General features: G+C 51.3%; 1 protein-coding gene across 1 annotated transcript; it reads right to left on the reverse strand.

Annotated features, from left to right (window-relative positions):
* Positions 1 to 1,155: 1,155 nt before the first annotated feature.
* TNS4 (tensin 4) lies at positions 1,156 to 21,619 on the reverse strand. The gene is made up of 12 exons (XM_049781754.1): positions 21,171 to 21,619; positions 11,005 to 11,428; positions 9,615 to 10,039; positions 7,183 to 7,269; positions 6,767 to 6,892; positions 4,681 to 4,770; positions 4,493 to 4,570; positions 3,035 to 3,106; positions 2,060 to 2,228; positions 1,823 to 1,891; positions 1,634 to 1,660; positions 1,156 to 1,297 (listed from the first exon to the last, which is right to left on the reverse strand). Exons 1-12 carry the CDS (start codon positions 21,607 to 21,609, stop codon positions 1,156 to 1,158), a joined length of 2,148 nt encoding a protein of 715 aa, XP_049637711.1. The 5' UTR covers positions 21,610 to 21,619.
* Between the last annotated feature and the right edge of the window lie 475 nt (positions 21,620 to 22,094).

Genomic DNA, 22,094 nt, shown 5'->3' on the forward strand with positions numbered 1-22,094 from the left:
GAGAAGATGACATGTCTAGCATTTGCAGTTGGGAATGGGGTTGGAGTGGGCAGTGTCAACCCCTGACCCAGTGGGCTGGTCTCAGGTGGCCTTGCGAAGCCAGGGCTGCTTCAGTCCAATTTGCTTTTTTGAGTTCAAATCATTGCAAGACAGGCAGTCAGAGGGGGCAGGCATGGTCCTTATGTAGAGAAAGCAGCTTCATTTGGGGCCACCAGGCCCACCAGCAGTAGATCCAAGGCCTGCAGAACAAAGAACTCCAGCCTCATTGAAGCTGGATGTAGTGTGTGTGTGTGTGTGTGTGTGTGTGTGGTGTGGTGTGTGTGGTGTGGTGTGTGGTGTGCAGAAGGGTTTGGAGCACTGCCCATTCTTGACTCTCTGCTGCTCCCGTGTGGCCATAAAACTAACTCATATAATTCTGGGTGTCTGGGGGTGGTGATTGTGGTGGGGTGTGTGATTGTGATTTGGACAGAAAACTCTTGCTTACCAAGAAGAAAGTCAACATGGTACTGAAACTCATTTACCAAGAAGAGGATGAACCACAGGCTGGGAGGAAGGTAGATACTCAGCAAGCTCTCTCTTGTTGACCAGCAGGTAGGCAGGTTGGTAGACATAAGCCTTGGCAGGCCAGGCCAAACCAGGCCAAGGCACTTTTGTCCTAGGAAAGCTACCCAAGGGCCTTTCAGGAAAGCAGGTAAAGGAACAGCTGGAGAAGGAATACGCTAGTCTGTCTCCAGTCCTGCCTGTGTCTTTGCTGTCAGGCTCTTGCCATCCAGTCAGAGCCACTATGGGCTGGGATAGACTACGGGGCTGCCTATGAGAGTCCAGGCAAAGGCGGTCAGGGGTCTTCTGAAGTGGTTTTCATGTAGGGGGTCCTGAGTTGGGGACATGCTGAGAGTCACAAGGAACTTGTTAAGAGTCACAAGGAACTTGCTAAGATGCTGAGAAACCCCAGAATGGTCACTCTATTAGGGTGCAGGACACTTAGGTCTGGGGTGAGGGTTGTCCTGATGAAGGTCACTCTGAAGGTCACTCTGAAGGTACAACTATCTCTTCATCCAGTATTTGGTCCCTCGTTGTAGTTGTACTCCTCATCAAGGGGTGGAGATTGGGGGCACTCAGGCCCTGGAGATGTGCCAGATGTGCCACTGTAAGTGCCTACACCCTCTCTGGCCCCCGCATCAGGGTGTCTACCAGGCTTAGCATCTGCACAGCTGGCTGCACCGTGTCGTACTCCGCAAAGAGGTGACACACATTCTCCTGGGATTCCATCTGACTCTTGGCGACAAACCCAAAGATCCTGGAGGGAGAGGGCAGCCAGGGTGAGGGGGGCCAGGGCTGGATTTCCTCTGAGGGTCAGACTGGGAGGTTCAGGGTTCAAGGTCTGGATTTCCCTCTATCTGAGGTCCCCAAGATCGAGGCAAGTACAGGGATCCCCAAGTATAGGGACTATCATGGAAACTTCCTGAAGGCAAGGAGAGTCTCCATTGTCTGGCATCTGTTCAGATGGAAACTCCCCAGCACAGTGGGGGCTCCCCGAGGGCCTGTGTCTGCACCCCCATCAAAGCCTCAGCTACAGGTCAGGACAGGTGTTTCTCCTCCCACCATCCCATGCAGGTTCCACACTGAGTCTTACCTGGATGGTTTGCAGTACTTCTGCCACCTAAAAGGGGGGCAGAGGAATGAGGGGTAGGAATGAATGTGGGGCTGGGCTCCATCCTAAGCACACCCCCGTTCCTCTATCCCAACTACTGCCCTCCCCATTCTGTTCAAAGATTCTTTCTGGAATCTCAGCCCCAGAGTCAGCCGATACCCCCAGACATACTTGCGTTGCTCAGGGTCCAGACCACAGAAGCGGAGGGTAGCAAGGGGATAATGGCGCCGGAAAAAGACCCTGAGAGGAGGCAGCATGGAGGGGAGCTGGTGAGAGACTATGCTGGTGTCCTGGGCCCCCCAGCATCGCCAGCTCCCGAACTCTGATAAACCTTCAACCCTGAACTTGTTCCATCTCAGCCCTTCCTCCCTCCAGCAAGCCCCACCCTGAGGTCAGAGGTGTCCTTACTTCCGCTGGACATCAGTTAGGGTGATGCCCTGCTCGGTGACTTTGAAGTGGACCACGGTGGGCGTGGGGAGGACGTCCCTCTCCAGGGTGGTGGACACAGCCTTGCGCACGGCCAGCTCTCCGGTCAGGGTCTCCACACTCACAGAGCTCAGGTACAGCGCCTGGCAGCCTGTGGGGCAGGGGGCAAGAATCCCAGGGAGGGTGGTGAGCCCCGGCCCTTTCTTCCCTTCACTTAGGCCAGGTGCCAGGGCCCTCCTTTCTTCATGGAGAGTGGGGAGGAGGCTCTCCTTCCAAAGGTGAGCATAATTTCTTTTGTGGGATCAGGCAGGAGTGTGAGTGACTACAGATGGGGGTAGAGCCCAGAGATTTCTGGAATGTCTTTTTGGTTTTGTTTCTTTTTTTGGGTGGGTTGGCTCTACTACTTTGCTTTGCTCAGCATGCAGGTCTGGGAGAGATGGTGTGAGGGGGATCCGTATCCAAAGAAATGTTCTTTCTTTGGACATCCTGGCTGGCCCCATCTCTGCCTCCACCTAGCTTGGTCTCCCTCGTTGCATTGTTGAAAGAAAGGAGATGGAATGGGGAAGAGGGCCCCTCCACGCAAGGAGCCAGTGGGAGGTGTCAGAAGTCAAGGGCTGCCCAGAACTCAAATCTGACACCCCATAAAACATCCCAGGCTTGGAAGCCACAGCCAGGGCAGGTCCCAGAGCACAGTGGGGTGTCAGTCTGCTTCCCCCTCAGCTCCTGCTCCCTTCCAAGCTCCCTGCCTGCAGCCTGTTAGCTCCAGCTGTATGTTTACAGGAGGGGAAGAATGTGGCACCTTGTTAAAGATGAAGCTATGTAGCTCTGATGGGAAACATGTGTGGACTTGCGTGTTGCATGCATGTATGTGGGTGCGTATGTGTGCAGGGGTTGAGTGGGCCCTGGGGTGGCACAGTCAAATAGGGGAGGCCTCTGGTACCCTCGTTGCTTACTCACCGGCAGATTTTTTCAGGCTGGACGCCAGGCCATCTGTTGAGGGGTCGGTGGCACCCCCTCCACCTCCTAATTCTGGGCCAAAGCAAAGGAACAGGCCCCAGGCGGGGGCGGGGCAAGTGAATGGCGGATCCCTCAGGCACAGGCCCCACAATTCTCTTTGAACATCCCCCACCTCCGCCCCCCCAGCTCCAGAAGTGACTTGGCTATGAAACCAGGTGCGATTTACTGTAATGAGGCAAAGGGGGTTTTGGTCTCCTCAAAGGACTAGCTGCAGCCAGCCCTAGGCTTTGATCTCTCCTTCCTCTTCATGGATTGCTGCGTGACCAGACCTCACATCTTTGGATCCCTCAAGCCAGAACTTTCTGTTCTGTGTAGGGGTAGGGAGGTGCCGCCCATCACTCCTGGGGGCTCCCCTTCCTTGTGTCCTGGCTCCTCTCCTGGAGTCAGAAATGATTTACTGTGGGGTGAGGCTGGGCTGTCCTCTGCAGGAGAAATTTAACTCTTTAGGCTGGACTTAATTCCTTCCATCCTCTTCGTTTCTTTTCTTTTCTTTCTTTCTTTCTTTCTTTCTTTCTTTTTTTTTTTTTTTTTTTTTCATTTTTGGACCACACCCGGTGGCATTCAAGGGTTACTCCTGGCTCTGAGCTCAGAAATCACTTCTGTCAGGCTTGGGGGACCATATGGGATGCCAGGAATCGAACTCAGGTGGATCGTGTGCAAGGCCCTACCCTGCTGTGCTATCATTTGATCACACCTGGCTGTGCTCAGGACTTACTCCTGGCGGTGTTCAGGGGACCCTATGGAATTGAACTAAGGTCAGCTGTGTGTAAAGCAAGTGCCTTATTTGCTTTATTATCTCAGTCTTCTTTTCTGTTCTTTTTTCTTTATTTTCTTTTTGGGCCATACCCAGAGATGCCAAGGGACTGACTATTCAGTGCTATATCTGATCTCTCTCTCCCACATGCAAAATCTGTGACCCAGTCCTCTGGGTCATCCCCTCAGTGCTGAACCTTTCCTTTGCTTCTCTGAGAAATAGGGATGATTAACAATAGTTGCCTCACAGGATAGTAGTAAGAACAAATGAGTAAATGAAGAAGGCCCAATAAATGTGGGAAAAGGAAAAAAATGAAAAAAAGGAAGCAATGCCCCCAATGTCTTTAAGCAGGACGATTTATGTTCGTTCAGTCCTCCAAGAGAAGATGGCCATTTGCCAAGCCTCCCTTCTGAGCTAAGCACTGTTTCACAAGCCAGGCCTAAATGAACTCACACCTTCCCCATCAGGGTCTCCCGGTTCACAGATGAGAAACTGAGGTGAAGTCACTGAGCAGTGACCATGCTCTAGCCTCTCAAGGGAAGTAGAGTGTAGAAAGGACCCACAGCCTTTCTATATATTCTTTTCCAGAGCACATTCTTGTCTTCCCTCCAAACCATGCCCCAAACTTCTGCCAAAACACGCACCTTTCTGCGGGATGGTGAGCTTGCAGGGTAAGGCTAGAGCCATGATGGAATGCTGGCACACAAAGGCAGAGAGGCTCCCTGTGAAGAATAAACAAACAACTAGGCATGAGCTGCTTCCCTCTCCCTGGTGTCCAGAAGCAGGGGATCCATCCGGGGAGTTGGTGGGATGGGTGCAGAGAGATGCTCACCAAAGTAAGGCTCTTCATCTGCTCCTTTGAGATGAACCCCTTTGGCAGAGGACTCAATGAGGAAGTGGCGGATGTCACTGTTGTCTTGGCCTGGGAGGGGGAGGAGGATAAAAAGGGATGTGGGGAATCCCAGAGGCCAACACTCACCAAATCCTAACATGTGCTTTCCCCTTCCCCCATGTTTATACCCTGCATTTGGGAAAGGCTGCAAAAAGCAATCCTATCTTCAAAACTTTCTTTCTTTTTGGAGGTGGGGGTGGGCACACCTGGGGATGTTTAATGGTTTCTCCTGGGTAGTGTACAGAAATCGCTCCTGGCATGGTTGGGGGACCATATGAGATGCTGGGGATCGAACCCAGTATCAGTCCCAGGTCAGTCCCAGGTTGGCAGAGTGCAAGGCAAATGCCCTATCGCTGTGCTATCACTCTGGCCCATCTTCAAGACCTTCTGATTCCCCCCACAGGAGGCACTAATACCTTTCTTTGTTTACAGGCTATAATTGCCCCTTCCAGAGTCTTTTTGGGTTTTGAGCTATGATGGGTCATTTGAGCCAGTTTACATCAGGCCCTGGCTCTATAACCAGCTCTCTCTCCTCCTGCTAAAGGCTATTACATGGAAAGTACTATTACTGGAAGGTCCTTGCTGACTCTGGGCAGTACACAGAACTAACTCTGTCTCTTCATTACTAGCCCATTGGGGTACCATATGGTCTCAAAAATGGAACCTGGGGCTCCTGTTTGCAAATCATGTATTTTAGTTCTCTGTGCCAACTCCCGGCTTTGGGGTCTTTTTTTTTTTTTTTTTTTTTAGGTGTTTGAGCCACACTTGGTGGTCGGTCAGGTGCTATTCCCTGCTCTGAACAGGGGGTAAGTAGGTAGGGCCCCTCCAGTGGTTTTCAGGGGATCATACAATGCCGAAGAATTGTGCCTGTGTGTCTCCTGTCTGGCAAGCATGCTTTGCGTATGTTAGCTTGTTGAGCTCTCCTTGGTCCCTGGGATCAGAGGAGAGCTATGAAAAACACCACTTGCATTTATCTGCTCCTTCTTCCTGCTCTAGGCAGTTGCTAACTCAGAGCCTTAGGTGAGAGGGATAATCCTAGGGTGTAGGAAGGGGCCTTCCCAGGTACCTCATTTTGTCTTTATCTGTCTGCCAAGGAGGGGGTCCCCAGGACTTCATAATGCCGGTGTTAAGTGGATGTGTGTGCTCAGAGGCGCACTGTGAGGGTGGTGCTACGGGGAAGTACGGGATAAGCCAGCACATGCCTGTGACTTAACATGCATGGAGTGTTCACTAGGGTAAGTCTGCACATAGGTGCTCTAACTAGGCTAAGATCTTTCTGGAAGGGAGAGAGGTCAAAACTCAGTGACAGGTTTGATCTTGACTTCTCTAGATCAGTAAACAGATGGAGATGCCAGAGAAATAGTATAGCAGGTAAGGATCTTGCTTTGCTTGTGAATGACCCATATCTGATCCATTGTACCCCAGATGGTCCCCCGGGCCTAAGAGGAGTGATTTCTAAAATATAAAGCCAGGAGCAAGCCCTAAGAACTCTCTGTTTAAAAAAATGTTTCCCCCAAAGTAGTCATTCTGGATGAGGACTGGGTGCTGAAAGGAGGTAAAATATATGCATGATACCCTACTAATAACTGTATAATAAACCACCAGGCCTTCCATAGAAACAGTGCCTTCCATAGAAACAGACTAGGAGGCAGCAGGAAAACTGGGACATTGGAGGGGGGAAGTGGATACTGGTGAAGGTGTTGGTGTTGGAACATTGTACACTTAAAATTGAATCATGAATAAATGTAAGAAAAAAAATATCCTTCTGAAAGCTTGGGTAGACAGAGGAGGGTGACAGAAAGAGCAGCCTTGAAGGGGGCTATGGCCTTCTTTTTCCAACAATGAGAACAAAGCTGGGGATTGCTAAGAAAAGAGTCTATTCAGTTTTGGGGTATAAGACAGGCCCGGTACTGGGGACACTGCCTTCCCAGGTATCCCCATGGAGCTGGCCATGGTCATCCTGGCCCCTGGTAAAAGAGCAGGATTCCAACCCAGGTGCCCTTGAGTGGGGCTGGGACAGACCTACCTGGTTGGTTCTGTGTGGGTGTGGGGGCCTCCTGCACCTTCAAGGCCAGGCCAAAGGAGCCTCGGTATGAAGAGCTGTCTCGAACGACGAATGTCCCTGGACCCTCTTTCTTCAGCAGCTCGATGGCTGGAATAATCATGGGATAAGAGTCATGTACCCCATCTTCACACTCTGCCCCTAATCCCTGAGAGGTCTTCATGGAGCAGACCTTCAGAATCACCTTTTGACCTGAAAATTCATTCTATTGTCTGACCTCTGTCCCTGCTTCCTAGGATCCTATAGTCAGTAGGACATTTCCTGACCCTGTCAATTGGCACCCCCCACCCCCCTGACTCAAGATCTCATTTGCCATGAGTATTGCAGGATGCAGACCTGATTTCTGTGTCATTTGATCTCCAAACACAGCTTTCTATTACCTTGCTCTCGAGTGATGTTTGGCTTAAACCAGAACTTGGAGGTGTCCATCACAAACTTCATGGTGGGCTGCATGTCCCTGGTGGGCCCTGGAGACAGACAGAAAGGAAACATGGAGGTTGAACAGAGGGGAGCTGAAGGATGCCCATGCCCCCTCCTTTGCCCAGAGTCCCTATTCAGCCCCAGTCCCTCCTGCCTAACTCCGCTGTATCTCCAGTTGCCCACAGAGGCTCAATTCAAAATTCCAAGGCACTTCTAGCATTTAGGAATCTATTTTGTTTCCTTAGTAACAAACCACCAGTCAATAAAATCTCACTTTAATTAGAAACAATTTCTCAAAACTAAGATTGCCTGATTGAGACTGAAAGCAGTTGCCAGAAGGACCTTGGAGAGATAGTACTTGCCCTCCATGTGGCCAACTTGAATTCATATGCTAGTCCTGGCACCAGGCATAGGCTTAGCCCACTGAGCACTGCCAGGTGTGTCCCCCACAAAAAATTAAGGGCTTCTAGGATGCCTCTTTTGTTTGGTCTCATTTCCTCCCAACTCCCCTTAAGAACCTGATGAGTTCCTTGGGGTATGTATAACTTGGAGAAAAAAAAAAAAAGGAAGCTTGAGAGGGAAGGGAGGTCAAATAGTCTATCTGACTGGGGAGGCAGTGCCTGGAAGGCAGGAGATGCGACTCCCCTTTTGCTATTGAGAGGGCCACAGTCTTACTCCTAGAGCCCAGAGGGTGCTGAGGAAACTAGAAAAGTAGTTTAGGGAAAGAAAGCAAACATTTTTTGGGAGAACATTCTGCAGGAGAAGAGCACACACCTGGGTTTGATTCCAGGCACTGACAGGTGTGCCCCATGTCCCATAAGCACAATGACAAGAAAGAAGAGCCTAAAATCTGGGATCATTTGTTCTCAGAACCCAATCACAGTTGATTTAAAGGCGTAACTGTTCTGTTAGTTTCTCTGGCTAACAGGGCTGTGGATTTTTTTTTTTTTGTGAGCTGGAAGGAGCTGAGGGTGGCACATTTCCAACTCTGTCCCCCACCCCATCTCCAGTCACCCCGACGCCTGCTGCTGCGGTTCAGTGAGTGAGGGCTGAGCCGTGATGGAAGGAGATGGAGAGGGAGCTGCTGCCGCCTCTTGGGGCTGTTCAGGCTTGGCCTGTGTTGCCCCACTTTGGATTCTGCTTGGCATTGTTCTTTCTGGGGACCTGGAATCAGACTTTGGGAAAGAGGGTGATTGCAGTTCTGTGGGCTTTAGCTGTCTGGCTTGGAACGCAGTTTCTTTTCACTTTGTGGGTTGTCATCCATGCATGCACACACGCACACAATCACGTCAGCCACAGGATGCACTGTCTAGGGTTAGTCATCAACCCCACTGAGTTCATATCCCCACAGCCTCAGGGCTCAGTCTTCTCTCCTCCTTCCAGTACTGGCTCAGGTTCAGGTCCCCATTAAGGCTTGTGGGGCCGCTTTGTGGTGAAACATAAATGAAGCCAATTTGAAGCTGATCTGCTGCCCCAGGCCAGGGTCTTGCAATGCATTGGCTAACTACACTGCTGCGTCCTTGCCCTAGTGTCCCAGAGGGTGTAACATCCTCTTTAGCTGGGTGTTCAAGGCTTTCCACCAACCTGGTGCCAAATGCCCCTTACTGACCTTGCCGTGCATACCCCCTGGTGGTTTTCCCTACTCACATCCTGAATACCCACACCTTTATGACCTCACATTTGTCCATCTCTTTTGAGAAGTGGCCAACTTTTGCTGTTCTGCATAAATCTTTGATCCAATTTCCAGATCTAGTTCCAGCTTCAAGGATCCTTTCAGTTCCCTGTGCTCAAAGGACCAGTCTTTTTTCTGTCCTCAGAAGCCTTCGAAGGGCTCAAAACAGTGGTTCTCAAACTCATGCTGATGTAAAATGGAAAAACCACTATCTTAGGCTGTCTGTTTGCTCTGTTGATCCTACTCTGTGTGTGTGTGTGTGTGTGTGTGTGTGTGTGTGTGTGTGTCTGGCTACACCTGAGAGTGAACAGTGATCAGGGTGGTAGTGCTGGAAGCTGGGGCTCCTGCAGGCAAAACTTGTGCTCCAGCCCTTTGAGCATCTCCCAAACTATTCATCTTTACTTTTTATTTTCCTTTGGTTTTTGGGCCACATCCAGTGGTGTGTAGGGGTAACTCCTGGTTATGTATTCAGAAATTATTCTTGGCAGGCTCCGGGGACCATATGGGATATAAGGGAACTACTCTGGGTCAGCAAGGCAAATACCGTACCCACTGATATTGCTCTGGCCTCTCATCTCTACTTTTTGTCCATCTCTCTGTGTGCCCCTCTCTTGGCATAGAGTACTTGCATGTGGTAGCTATTCATTCAGTGTCCCTTAACCCTTGCAGAAACCCACTGGTTTGCACGTGTGTAATGCTTGAGGTATGGTTATGACATACCCTCTGGGGATGCGGAGAACGAAGCCTCTGGCAGGGTCTGGCTGTGGCTTCTGGGGCTTGGTCCCGGGGAACTGGCAGAAGCAACCCCAGATCGAACAAGGTCTTGGAGTCCTGGGTTCCTCTGGGATGGAGGAGATCCTGACTCTGGGCGCCCGTTGATCAGCACGATGGGTATGTCAACCATGGAGTTGGCGATAGATGGAGGGCAGCTGCTGGCATGTTCCTTGGCCAGTGGTGGTGAGCGGGTTGCTCCACGGGGGCCCCGAATGGGGGTGGGTGTGCTGGGGGCCTGGAGGTCACTGGCTTTTGTACATGGGGATCCATGTAAAAGGCTATGGAGACTGGAGGAAGAGTTGGCTGGGCTTTCTGAGGATCTGGAGGAGGACCAATGGCTGCAGATACTGGAGTGGGGCAGGGACTGATTGCTGCAGGGAGAGATAGAAAGGGAGTTAGTAGGGAGGGAGTAGAGAGGGCTGTTGGGGGTCACAATCAAGCCTTGGAATGTTGTGGTCTGAGTACGTTCTTGCCTGCAAAAATTATGCTCAACTCATGAATTCTATGTACCCTGCATCTGAACTTTTTTTCTTTTTTCTTTTTGTTTTTTGGGTCACACCCGGCAGTGCTCAGGGGTTACTCCTGGCTCTACCCTCAGAAATTGCTCCTGGCAGGCTCAGGGAACCATATGGGATGCCAGGACTCGAATCACCGTCCTTCTGCATACAAGGCAAATGCCTTACCTCCATGCTATCTCTCTGGCCTTAACTTTCTTTTTTTTTTTATTTTGGAGGGGGCCATACCCAGCTGTGCTCAGGGTTTCCTCTTGGTTCTGCACTTAGGGATCACTCTTGACTATGCTTGAGGGGACCATATGTGGTGCTGGGGATTGACCTGGTTAACTTGCATGCAGGGCAAGTACCTACCCACTGTACTATCTTTCTGGCCCCTTCATTAAGATCTAGGACCACATTTGGTGGTGCTCAGGGGATCCTATGCAGTGTCAGGGAAAGAAATGGTTAGCCTCATGTAAGGCTACCTATGTGTCTTACCCTTGTCTTTCAAATCCCCTGAATCCTAATTTAAATGCTGGAGGAGGGGCCGGAGAGATAGCACAGCAGTAGGGCATTTGCCTTGCCATCCCATGAGTGATTTCTGAGTGCAGAGCCAGGAGTAACCCCTGAGCACCATTGGGTGTGGCCCAGAAACCAATAGATCAATCAATAAAGTTTAAAAAAAATGCTGGAGGAAAGACTGAAGAAATGCAGGGTTGGGATGCCTAAAAGAGTAAGGACTCCCAGGGCGTGTGTGTGTATGTTCCTATATGTGTTCTCACATGCACACACACATGCAAACAGCAGAGGTAGCCCGAGAAGTTCTCATGGCAGTGACTTACCTTCCGAAGACATAGCTGATGTCAGATGCTGGGCTGGCCGACAGTACAGAGACTCTGCTGCCTCTCTGTGGAGTTAGGGTTCCCAGCCCCTTCTCTATGCCTGGAGAAGCCCCCCATGGGAATCCCAAGTCACGGGAACCTGAGGCCCTGTTCCCCATGGATGGGATGGAGATGCTAGAAGAGGCTGGGGGATGTCCGGAGGCAACCCCTGATTGGGGAGGGAGGCGCTGAGGCCCCCTTCCCTGGGTCCCTGAGAAGATGAGGCTCTCGCTGCTGCTTCGAGTCTCTCTGGGTACATCTCTGGAGAGGAGGAGGCCTCCAGTGTTCGGGGAGCCGAAGGGCGGGGTGGTGGTCGGGCTGGGGCCACGCTGGGGGCCATCATGGCACCGCGATGTGGTGGAGGTCACCTCGATGTACTTGATATCTTTGGGGAGAGAAGCAAAGAGAGGGTATAACCTGGGAGCCACCTGCTCTCACGGAAGAGGGAGGCTGTCAACCAGATGAAGAAATCGAGGCAGAGAGCACAGCCCCCAAGTCACCCTTTTGCCCTGCATGGCAGATGGGTGGAGGTGCAAAGGCCTTGGGGCAGGAAAGGTCAGCTGTCACTTTCTATGCAGGACAGCTTTTGGCCAATGGCTTGTCACCTGGCACCTCGCTTTCAGCACTTGTGATATGGTTCATTTATCCCCACCCCTGTTACATAATGATGAAATGGGCGGTGTATATGCGGGGGTGGCTTGGTACATTGTGCACTCTATAAAATGTTTGTTTTGTTTTGTGTTGGGCCACACCTGGTAGTGCTCTGGGCTTTTTCCTGGCATTGCCCTGATGGGGCTTGGGCAGTAGTACAAGATGCCTGGAATCAAAATTGGGGCCGGTGAGGTGGCGCTAGAGGTAAGGTCTGCCTTGCAAGCGCTAGCCAAGGAAGAACCATGGTTCGATCCCCTGGCGTCTTATTTGGTCCCCCCAAGCCAGGGGCAATTTCTGAGCACTTAGCCAGGAGTAACCCCTGAGCGTCAAATGGGTGTGGCCCCAAAACAACAACAACAAAAAAAGCCATATTGGTCATGTGAAAGCAAGTGCTCAACCTGCTATTCTATTGCTCAGGATGAGACATATAGGTGAGGAGACCGCTCAAATGGCTGAGTGGCTGGTTTTGCATATGGGAGCCCGGAGTTCAATCCCCAGCATCATGTAGTCCCCTAATAAAATAAAATAATGTCTTTTTTTACCAGCTCCCCAGTGAAAATACTTTCTCTGGGTGATCATTAGGGCATGACTGGTGTCCTGGGGTGCAGGGTGTGAGAAGCTGTGTCAGTAAGGGCCAGGGTTTGTGTGGGTGATGGAGGCCAAGGTGGGCTTAACTAGCTCTGGTGCACGTCAGGATCTCACGTGAGCAAAGAGGAATTCTTTTTTTGTTGTTTTTTTTTGTTTGTTTTTGTTTTTGTTTTTGGGCCACACCCGGTGACGCTCAGGGGTTACTCCTGGCTATGTGCTCAGAAGTCGCTCCTGGCTTGGGGGACCATATGGGACGCCGGGGGATCGAACCGAGGTCTGTCCTAGGCTAGCGCAGGCAAGGCAGGCACCTTACCTCTAGCGCCACTGCCCGGCCCCCAAAGAGGAATTCTTAATACCCAACTCTTCTCTGAGCCTATTAGATCAGAATCAGGGTGATGGGGGGGGGCACAGGGTTAGTTTTGTTCTCCATGTAATTCTGCAGTACCTCCAACCTCAGTACCTCCACTGGGAGCTGCTGGCGCACCCATGTTTGAGGTTCAGAATGTTCAGGAAACTCTGCTCTAGAGCAGAAGCCAGAGGCAGGGGATTGCTCAAAGGGCTGGGGCACTTGTTTTGCACGCCCATAGCCCTGCAGGGCATCCCACCCCACACACTGCTAGGTGCCACCCCTCTGTCTCCTAGCACCGCTGGGGAGTGTTCACCCCAAAAGAAAATTTGACAGCAAAAAAAAAAAAATCACATTTGAGAACTGGGATGTGTCAGAAATGGTAGAACACTTGCCTTGTGAGACCCTGGGTTCATTTCCAAGAAAAAAGACAAATAAAAAGAAGGGGTTTTGTATTGGTTATCAACCCCCCACCTTCCTGCAGGTGGCTGATATTCACTGTTCATCTCTTCATTGTTTCTCACTGGGGCCCCAAAAATAGGGTCGACTTCCTCCTGGAAAACAGGGTGGGGGGCCCTCTGGTTTTCCTCATGGGGAGTATGGACACCCTTTCTCCTGGGTGGGAGCAAGGGGAGTTGTCCTTGGTGTGGTTTAGGGAAGGTGGGGTTACCCTAGTTTTTCCTTCCAGAGTACCAGGTCCTGCCTCTGGCTTCCTAGATGGAAACAGGATGGGAAAGAGTGTGTGTTTGTGTGTATTGTGTGGTGTGTGTGTTGTATTGTGCACGCACACATAGTACATAGGAAATGGCTCTCCCAGCTCTGAGTTGCTACCTGCCCACCCCCATCCCAACACCTGGCGTCCCTGCCTGTCCAAGCGTGCTCCTGGGTAGGGCCATTAGCTCTGCTGTCTGTGCCCGCTAGAAAATTGCATCAGAGTGGGTAGTTGGTGGGATGACCTGGGGGGCAGGGTGTGGTGAGTTTGTCATCAGACCTGGGTGTGCAGGCTACGGGTGGTGGTAGTAGGCAAAGTTGGAGCCCAGACTTCAGGCAGGAGACTAGGGTTCCATTCCCAGTACCACATGATCCTTTGAGTATCAAGCTGGGAACAACCCCTAAGCACTGCCAGATATGGCTCCAAACCAGACCTTGAAGCCAGTCTTGGCTTTGCCCTTTTCCCCACTACCACTCTCCTAACCACTCAAGTTTCAGTTACCTCATCTGCAAAACAGACTCTTAATTCAACCTCTTGAGTTTTACAGGGGAGACCTGTGCCTGGGTGTAGGGAGGCATCTTTGGGGGGGGGTGTCTTCCCACATGTTGTTCTTGGAGGTCAGTGCTGGCCAGGGAGTTCACACTCCCTGGTTGAATAGGGACCTATTGCCAAGGGCAACAAGACCTTTTTGGGGCTCTACTTGGTAGTGCTTAGTGCTCAGGGATCATTCCTGGGGGACCTTTTGGGGTGCTGGGAATCAAACCCTGGTCAGCTGTGTGTAAAGCAAGCATCCTATCTATTGAACTATTTCTCCAGCCCAAAAAGAGCCTATCAGACAGTAAGTGTGACAGATTGAAAGAATGGGGTGGATTCCTTTGGAAGGTTGACTTCCATTCAGAAGCCTTTTGACAATTGACCCAGACTCTGTGGGCTCACAAAGTACTTACGTCTGGAGTTAGCAGGCATAGCTTTACAGAGGAGGAAACTGAGGCTCAGAGAAGTAAGGTGACAGAGCTCCCAGTTTTTGCACAATTTTGAACATAAAGGCTGGCATTTCTAGAGTGCTGTGCGCACGCTCAGTTACAAATGTTACTTGCAACGACTTGTTTAAACTTTGCAACTGTTCTATTGAGGCTAGATATTTGGAGACACAATCAGCAGTACTCAGATACCTTTACTGGGTGCTCTGGGGACCATGTGATGCCAGGGATAGAAATATTGATTCCTGGACCAAAAGAGATGGTACAGTGGGTAGGGCATTTGCCTTGCATGTGACTGACTCAAGTTCAGCATCCCTAACGGTCCCCTGAGCATTGCCAGGAGTAATACCTGGATGCAGAGCCAGGAGTGGCCCCTAAAACAACCCCAAACAAACAAAAAGTAATACTGATCCCTGGGGCTGGAGAAATAGTATTATTTTTCGGGGGCCACACCCGGTGACGCTCAGGGGTTACTCCTGGCTATGTGCTCAGAAATAGTTTCTGGCTTTGGAAACCGTATGGGATGCTGGGGGATTGAACCGTGGACCATCCATCCTAGGTCAGCCTCGTGCAAGGCAAATGCCCTATTGCTGCGCCACTCCTCCAGCCGACAAATAGTATTCTGGGGAAAGTGATTGCCTGGTATACGGCTGATCCATTTTCAATTCCCAACACCACATATGGTGCTAGGAGTGATCCCTGAACACCATTGGATGTAGCCAAACAAACAAACAACATCCTCCACAAAACAAAACAAAACAAAACAAAAGAAAAAAAAACTGAATCCACATAACGGATGATAAAATCAGGGCTCAGGTTACAGGAGTTTTGGTTTCAAACAGCTGGAGAATGGAGGTACCTGACCTTGTGCTGCTTGGGGGCTGGGTGGGGGTTTCTCTTCCAGGACCTTTTCTTTCCCCAAGATTGCTCTGGGAGACAGTGTGTGGCTGCTTTGGGAAGATTTGCCCAAAGCCCTCTACTCACTGGATCAGTGGAGTTACCTGCCATGGACTTGTTTGGTGCAGGGCGCTGGGGTTTGAGGGTTGGTGTCAGGAGGGGCTGTGAGTCATTTCTGCTGTCCTGAGGTAGTGGTGGCTGAGGGAAGGGAGCCCCCCTCCTCGGCGCAGCCGCTGTTTACAGGTCCATGGGGCAAGTTTGAGCAGCACTGGGTGGATATAGGCGCCAGGGCCAGGACAGGCAGGAGGGGGCCAACTAGGGGGCGGTGCAGAGAGATAGTTATTAAACACTGCAGGATTGGCAAATAGCCGTGCCTGGCAGACATTCTGGAAAATGAAATGTGAGGGCCTGTTCCAGAGTGGGTTTGGGGTGGGTGGCAGCGAGGATAAAGGGATAGGGTGTTTGCTTCGAGTCTAAAATGCAAGGTCTGGGGTATCCCCATGAGGGTAAATCAGAGGGAAAAGAAAGAAAGGAGGGGGCAGAGTCTGGGGGAGTTTCTCAGGCCAGGAAGGTGGGGTCGGTTGATTCTAGGGAGCTAACTAGTTAGCTGCATGCACTCATGGGGCAAGAAACTTTTGTTTTGTTTTGTTTTTGTTTTTTGGGTCACACCTGGCAGCATTCAGGAGTTACTCCTGGCTCTGCACTCAGAAGTCGCTCCTGGCAGGTTCAGGGGGCCATTATGGAATGCTAGGATTTGAACCGGGGTCTGTCCTGCGTTGGCTGCACGCAAGGCAAACGCCTTACCCCTGTGCTATTGCTCTGGACCGGGGCAAGAAACTTTCTGCTAGCATTTGCACGCAGGGGAGGCTTGACTTCCCCTGAGGTCAGCTGCTCAACCTGAGTTCTCCCCTTCCTCTCCCCTTCCAGAGTTTGGGGTTCGCATTTAGTAATGGAGTGTTGGCCATTTCCTCTCTGCAGTCACACTGGGGGTAGTCCTCATCTGAACTAGAAGCAGGAGGGCTAATGCTTATTGCTGAATTCCAGGTCAGGGCAGAGAGAAGGCAAGTGTCAGCTTGCACCCTGATGGGGGAGTATTTGCCCCTGTACCCTCAATTCCCAAAGCAGGAAAGAAGGGAGGATGCCTCTGCACCCTCAGCAGGATACATCTGACTGGATGGTAGCTGAATTAACACTCCAAATAGTCAGGCTAAGTGAAGAGAGGCTTCTGGGAGGTTGCGGTGCAGGGGGAAGGCCCAGTTTCCAGAGGACAGGTAGAAACTAGCTATGCTTAGTGATCTTAGAGAACTTTCTAGAGGGGACCCTGTGCCAGGAGCCAAGGAGTCCCCAGCCATTGCAGATCAGGCAGAGTATAAGGGGATTGAGGACAGAACTAACTTAATTTGGGTGGGGGGTGTTAGGTTTTTTGGATCATACCTGGTGGGGCTCAGGGCTTACTCCTAGTTCTATGTTCAGAGATCACTCCTGTAGGGCTCAGAGGACCACATGAGATGCTGGGGATGAAACTGGGTCTGCCATATGCAAGACATATGCCCTACCCACTGTACTTTCTCTCTGGCCCTGGCAGATCTAGTTTATCAGGCCCTGCTGACCACTTCTGAGTCCAAGTCTGTTGGACATCACCTTGAGATGAAGCCCATGCTCAGGGCATTGGAAAGCAACACTGACATCCATTGGTTCCTGGAGCAAGGGCCTGATTGTCCATTTGCTTCCCCCCACCACCTGGACATGCCATAGACCCTGGTCTTGCCCCAGCTGGCCCTGGCCTGGGGCAGTAACATTCAAGCTTCTGACTGCTCTTGCCAAGGATAATTAATCCTCAATTCCCTGTCCCTGCAGAAACATGCCCATGGCCGACCTAAGGAGCAGGAGGACTTTGGAGGGCCGGAGGCGCTTCTTTTTAACAGCTTGGCCAGCCGGACTGGAGGGCTGGAGGCTGCGGAGGTGCTGGAGCAGTTGGCTGGATAGAGCTCAGGATGGCAGGCGCCAGAGGACCCGTGGGCTCTCTTCCTAGCATGAACCTAGCCCGGGGCTTGTGCTAATGCCATGCCAGTGTTTAATAAAAACACCCACCACTGATAATGACTCACTCAGTGCCAGGCCTGGGGATAAACACCCCACAAATGCTATTTCTTCTAATCTCTGCAAACCCTTTGAGGTAAGAACACATCTGAGTTTTGCAGACAAGGAGGCTGAGATGGCACAGCGTGGGTGAGGCGGCTCCACTCCTGCGGTCGGGCAGCCTCAGGGCACCAGTCCCCACACCTCGTGCCCCAACCTCTGCCCGCCATCAGTAGAAGAGAGGTGGGAGCATCATCCCGGACTGGGGAGACAGTACAGGGCTTACAGCGCTTTGATACCAGTGCCTGCGTAAGTTCCCCACAGCACCTCCAGATGTGACCCCTGAACATAGCCAGGAATAGCCCCTAAGAACTCTTAAATGGAACCCAAGTGCCCCTCTCCGCAATAGTTAAACATTTATTCTCCTGAGCTGGAGTAGTAGTACAATGGGTAGGGCATTCGCCTTGCACGTGGTTGACCTGGGTTCAATCTCCGGCACCACATAGAGTCCCCCAAGCCAGCCTGGAGTGACCCCTGTACATAGAGCCAGTTGTAAGCCCAGTTCTTTGCCGAGTGTGGCCCCAAAACAACAAGCTTGTTTCCCTGGTGTGGAGTCACTGGAGAATAAGCAGAACTTCTCATGATTACTCTTCTCTCCAGTTCTCTCTACATCCCTTCTCTCTTCTCTCTTCCTTTCTCCTGTCCTCTCTTTATCTCTCTTGTCCTTTCTCCCATTCTTTGCCCCTTCTCTCTTTCTTTCTCTCTCTTGTTCTTTATCTCTCTGGCCCCCCTCTCTTTCATGTTCTCTCTTATTCTGTCTTCTCTAGACCTCTCTCTTTCTCTTGTCCTCTCTCTCATCCTCTCAACCTATCTGGTCCTTTCTCCTGTCCCCTCTCTAGTCCCCTCTTATCCTCCCTCTCTCTCTTATCCTCTTTTCTGAACTCATTCCCCACTCTTCCCAGTCCTCAATCATCCCTTCCCTTCCCTTCCCTTCCCTTCCCTTCCCTTCCCTTCCCTTCCCTTCCCTTCCCTTCCCTTCCCTTCCCTTCCCTTCCCTTCCCTTCCCTTCCTTTCCCTTCCCTTCCCTTCCCTCCCCTCCCCTCCCCTCCTCTCCCCTCCTTCTCTCCTCCTCTCCCCTCCTTCTCTCCTCCTCTCCCCTCCCCTCCTTCTCTCCTCCTCTCCCCTCCCCTCCTCCCCTCCCCTCCCCTCCTCCTCCCCTCCTTCTCTCCCCTCCCCTCCCCTCCTCCCCTCCCCTCCTCTCCCCTCCCCTCCCCTCTTCCTCTTCCCTCCCCTCCTCTCCTCCTCTCCCCTCCCCTCCTCCTCTCCCCTTCCCTCCCTTCCCTTCCCTTCCTCTCCCTTTCTCTCCCCTCCTCTCCTCCTCTTCCCCTCCCCTCCTCCCCTCCTTCCCTCCCTTCCCTTCCCTTCCTCTCCCTTTCTCTCCCCTCCTCTCCTCCTCTTCCCCTCCCCTCCTCCCCTCCTTCCCTCCCCTCCCCTCCCCTCCCCTCCCCTCCTCTCCTCTCCTCCTCTTCCCCTCCCCTCCTCCCCTCCTTCCCTCCCCTCCCCTCCCCTCCCCTCCTCTCCTCTCCTCCCCTCCCCTCCCCTCCCCTCCCCTCCCCTCTCCTCTCCTCTCCTCTCCTCTCCTCTCCTCTCCTCTCCTCTCCTCTCCTCTCCTTTCCTCCCCTCTCCTCCCCTCCTCTCCCCTCCCCTCCCCTCCCCTCTCCATTCCTCCCCTCCCCTCTCCTCTCTTCTCCTCTCTCTCATCCTCCTCAGCTTTGTGGAGGTGCTTCACTCCTCCAGGCTGTCTCCTGGGGGAGTTGCTCCTGACTTTTGTTCCCAGAGCATATTTGGTCTCCTTGTTTGTGGTTCAAATGTTGAACCAGATGTTGGGGCTCTCTAAGCCCTGGAGGGCATGATTTGCTGTAGTTTATCCCTGGTGCTCACCAGCACATTTTCAGGGTTGTGTCTAACTGGTCTAGACACAACTTGTGTCTAGCCAAATTCAGCCATTATTATAAATTAGGTCACAATAAACACAGAGTGAAATAGCCTATGTAATGAGCAAGAATAATATTCAATAACTGCCTTTTCTTGGACTTCTGAAGTTACTTATACCTGTTGTACTGGAAAGGTAAAATATCATTTTATTGGGGTCACTCCCAGAGATACTTGGGGGGCAGACTAGGGTCACTTGCAATAGTTTTTTTTTTTTGTTGTTGTTTTTTTGGGGCCACACCCAGCAGTGCTCAGGGGTTACTCCTGGCTGTCTGCTCAGAAATAGCTCCTGGCAGGCACGGGGGACCATATGGGACACTGGGATTCGAACCAACCATCTTTGGTCCAGGATTGGCTACTTGCAAGGCAAACACCACTGTGCTATCTCTCCGGGCCCCACTTGCAATAGTTTAGGCCATATTTGATGGTGGAAGGTGGGTCATATGATGCCCAGGGTTGAACTCAGGACCTGAGATTGAACATATCAGACTTGTGCTGTCAAGCTATCTCCTTGACCCTAGAGGAGGTATTATTATGTAATGACCTGCTACTATCTGTCTCTCTTGGGTGCCACATGCAGTTCACTTAATGGCAATGTGAGAGTGAGTGGCCATGGTGGGAGGGTTTACACCATAGCAATGGGCACACACACAGGACCTGGGCTCTCTGTCATCCAGCAGGAACCTTGTTACTCAGCACTTGGTACATCACTGCTTCCATACAACCCAATTCTCACCCTAAATAGACTGAATTTACTACTACTACTTCTGACCACCTACTTCCAGCTCAGACCTTCCCACACATGACCATAAACCTATAAATATTTCCAAGAGTGCAGGGTTGGACATAAAGAACATCATAGAACAGGGAGAGGTGATTTCTCTGTACTATCAAGATCTTATGCATAGGTCTAGCTCTGTGCTCAGGGATCACTCCTGGTGTGGTCTAGGGACTGTATGTAGTGCTTAATTGAAGCTTTGACAGTTGTACTCTCTCTTTGGCCCTAAAATTCTTTGCTTGTTTTTTGTTTTGGGGCCATACCTGGCAGTGTTCAGGCCTCCTGGTTCTAAACTCAAGGATCATTCCTGGCAATGCTCAGGGGACCATATGGAATGTTGGGGATCAAACTTGGGTTGGCCATATGCAAGGAAAAGGCCCTATTTATTGTGCTTTCTCTCCAACCCTGGCCCTAAAATTCTTCTATGATGCAGGTGAGCTTATTTAAATTCTCTCTCTTTTTTTGGGGGGGGGGTCACATCCAGTGATGCTCAGAGGTTACTCCTGGCTATGTGCTCAGAAATTGTCCCTGGCTTGGGGGACCATATGGGACGCTGGGGGATCAACTATGGCCCATCCTAGGTTAGTACATGCAAGTCAAATGCCCTACAGACTGTGCCACCATTTTGGCCCTATTTAAATTCTCTTAAGCAAACAAAATACAGAGCTATCATTTTTCAAAGTCAGGTGCAAATAGAGAAATATGTATTTAGTTCTTCCCCTAGAGGGAGATGGTGGTGGAGATTGAGCCCTACCTGGTAGTACTCAGAGTTTTCTCACAGCTCTGTATTCAGGCTTTACTCCTAGCAGTGCTGGGGAACCATATCTGATGCTGAGGATTGAATCTGTACTGCTGTGTGCTAGGCAAGTACTTCAATCTCTACTGCCTTTCTAGCCCCAGGTTCTTTTCTTTTCTTTTCTTTTCTTTTTTTTTTTTTTAATAGCAGAGAGCACGGAGAGCTCAAGTAACCTGTTTAGACCTGCAGACCAAGCCCTATTAAGACATTGTCCTCTACTCCTCTGGTTTGGTAGGAAAAAAAAATCCATCTTCCCCAAGAAGTCTGGTCCCCCAACCTCCCTCCTGGCACTGTACACCAATTCTTACCCAGAGCTTCAGGCTCCTCTTTCTTCACCTTGGAGGTGGTGCTTTGGGTGGGCTCAGTCCAGGGCCCACCAGCAACTGAGGGGAGCAGCTGGAAGTTGGGGTCCAGTTCCAGCATCATGTGCTTGAGTGTCTCCAGGGAAAAGTCAAGGTAAGAGTCAAGGTCTTCCATGGCTCCTGGTGCCTGGGCCCCAGGAGGCTGCACCAGGCCATTGGTTTTGCTTGCAGCCTGGGGGGCCTTCTGGAGTCTGCTGGGTACAGAGGTTTGAGGTGCAGGGGCCATCATAAACTGGGTCCCCCAGCCTCCTGTGGTGTAGTAAGGGCACTGGGCTGGCAGGCTGGGACTGGGTGCTGCATGCAGGACTTTCCTGGGTTCCTCGCAGGGAGCCAAGCCGACTGTGGGGCCTCCTGCCATGAGCGAGCTGGGCATCACCTGGGACATGCTGGGCTCTGGGACCTGCTGTGGCCCTGCCCAGAGATGCCACTTACCAAGCAGGAACTCCTAGGACCTGAAAGAGGTGAGGGTGGAATCAGGAGTGAGTGAATTTGTAGATGAAGCCCTGGTTTACTTCCTGCAAATACATTCATTCAAGTCAAAGCCTGGTGCTGTGCTTCACTAACTGGGTTTGTTCCTTGGGCCCGCCACTGACCATATATCACAGTGGGAAAACTCATGAACTTTTCATCTTTTTCTGTTTTATAGGTCACACCTGGTGGAGCTTGAGGTGTGTGTGTGTGCCAGGTGGTGCCAGGAATCAAACCAGTATTGTTGCCACAGCCACATGTGAGGCATGCAACCTTCACCTTTGAAATGATCTCTCTGGCCCCTCATTAACTTTTCTGTTTCTACTTTTTCCTTAGCTAGAATCTCCATAAATAATATTACACTTAATATACATGCAAATTTACAAGTATATTATTTATACC

This window comes from Suncus etruscus, chromosome 1 (assembly GCF_024139225.1).
Source record: "Suncus etruscus isolate mSunEtr1 chromosome 1, mSunEtr1.pri.cur, whole genome shotgun sequence".
Taxonomy (NCBI): Eukaryota; Metazoa; Chordata; class Mammalia; order Eulipotyphla; family Soricidae; genus Suncus; species Suncus etruscus.

Bases quoted from the DNA above. Each gene is read 5' to 3' on its own strand.
- TNS4 (XM_049781754.1), bottom strand. From the start codon at position 21,609: ATGTCCCAGGTGATGCCCAGCTCGCTCATGGCAGGAGGCCCCACAGTC. The intron at 2,229-3,034 runs GTGAGTAAGCAA...CCTGCCCCACAG, and splicing joins CAGCCTGAAAAAATCTGCCG to GCTGCCAGGCGCTGTACCTG. The intron at 1,892-2,059 runs GTAAGGACACCT...GCCTCCTCTCAG, and splicing joins CTAACTGATGTCCAGCGGAA to GGTCTTTTTCCGGCGCCATT.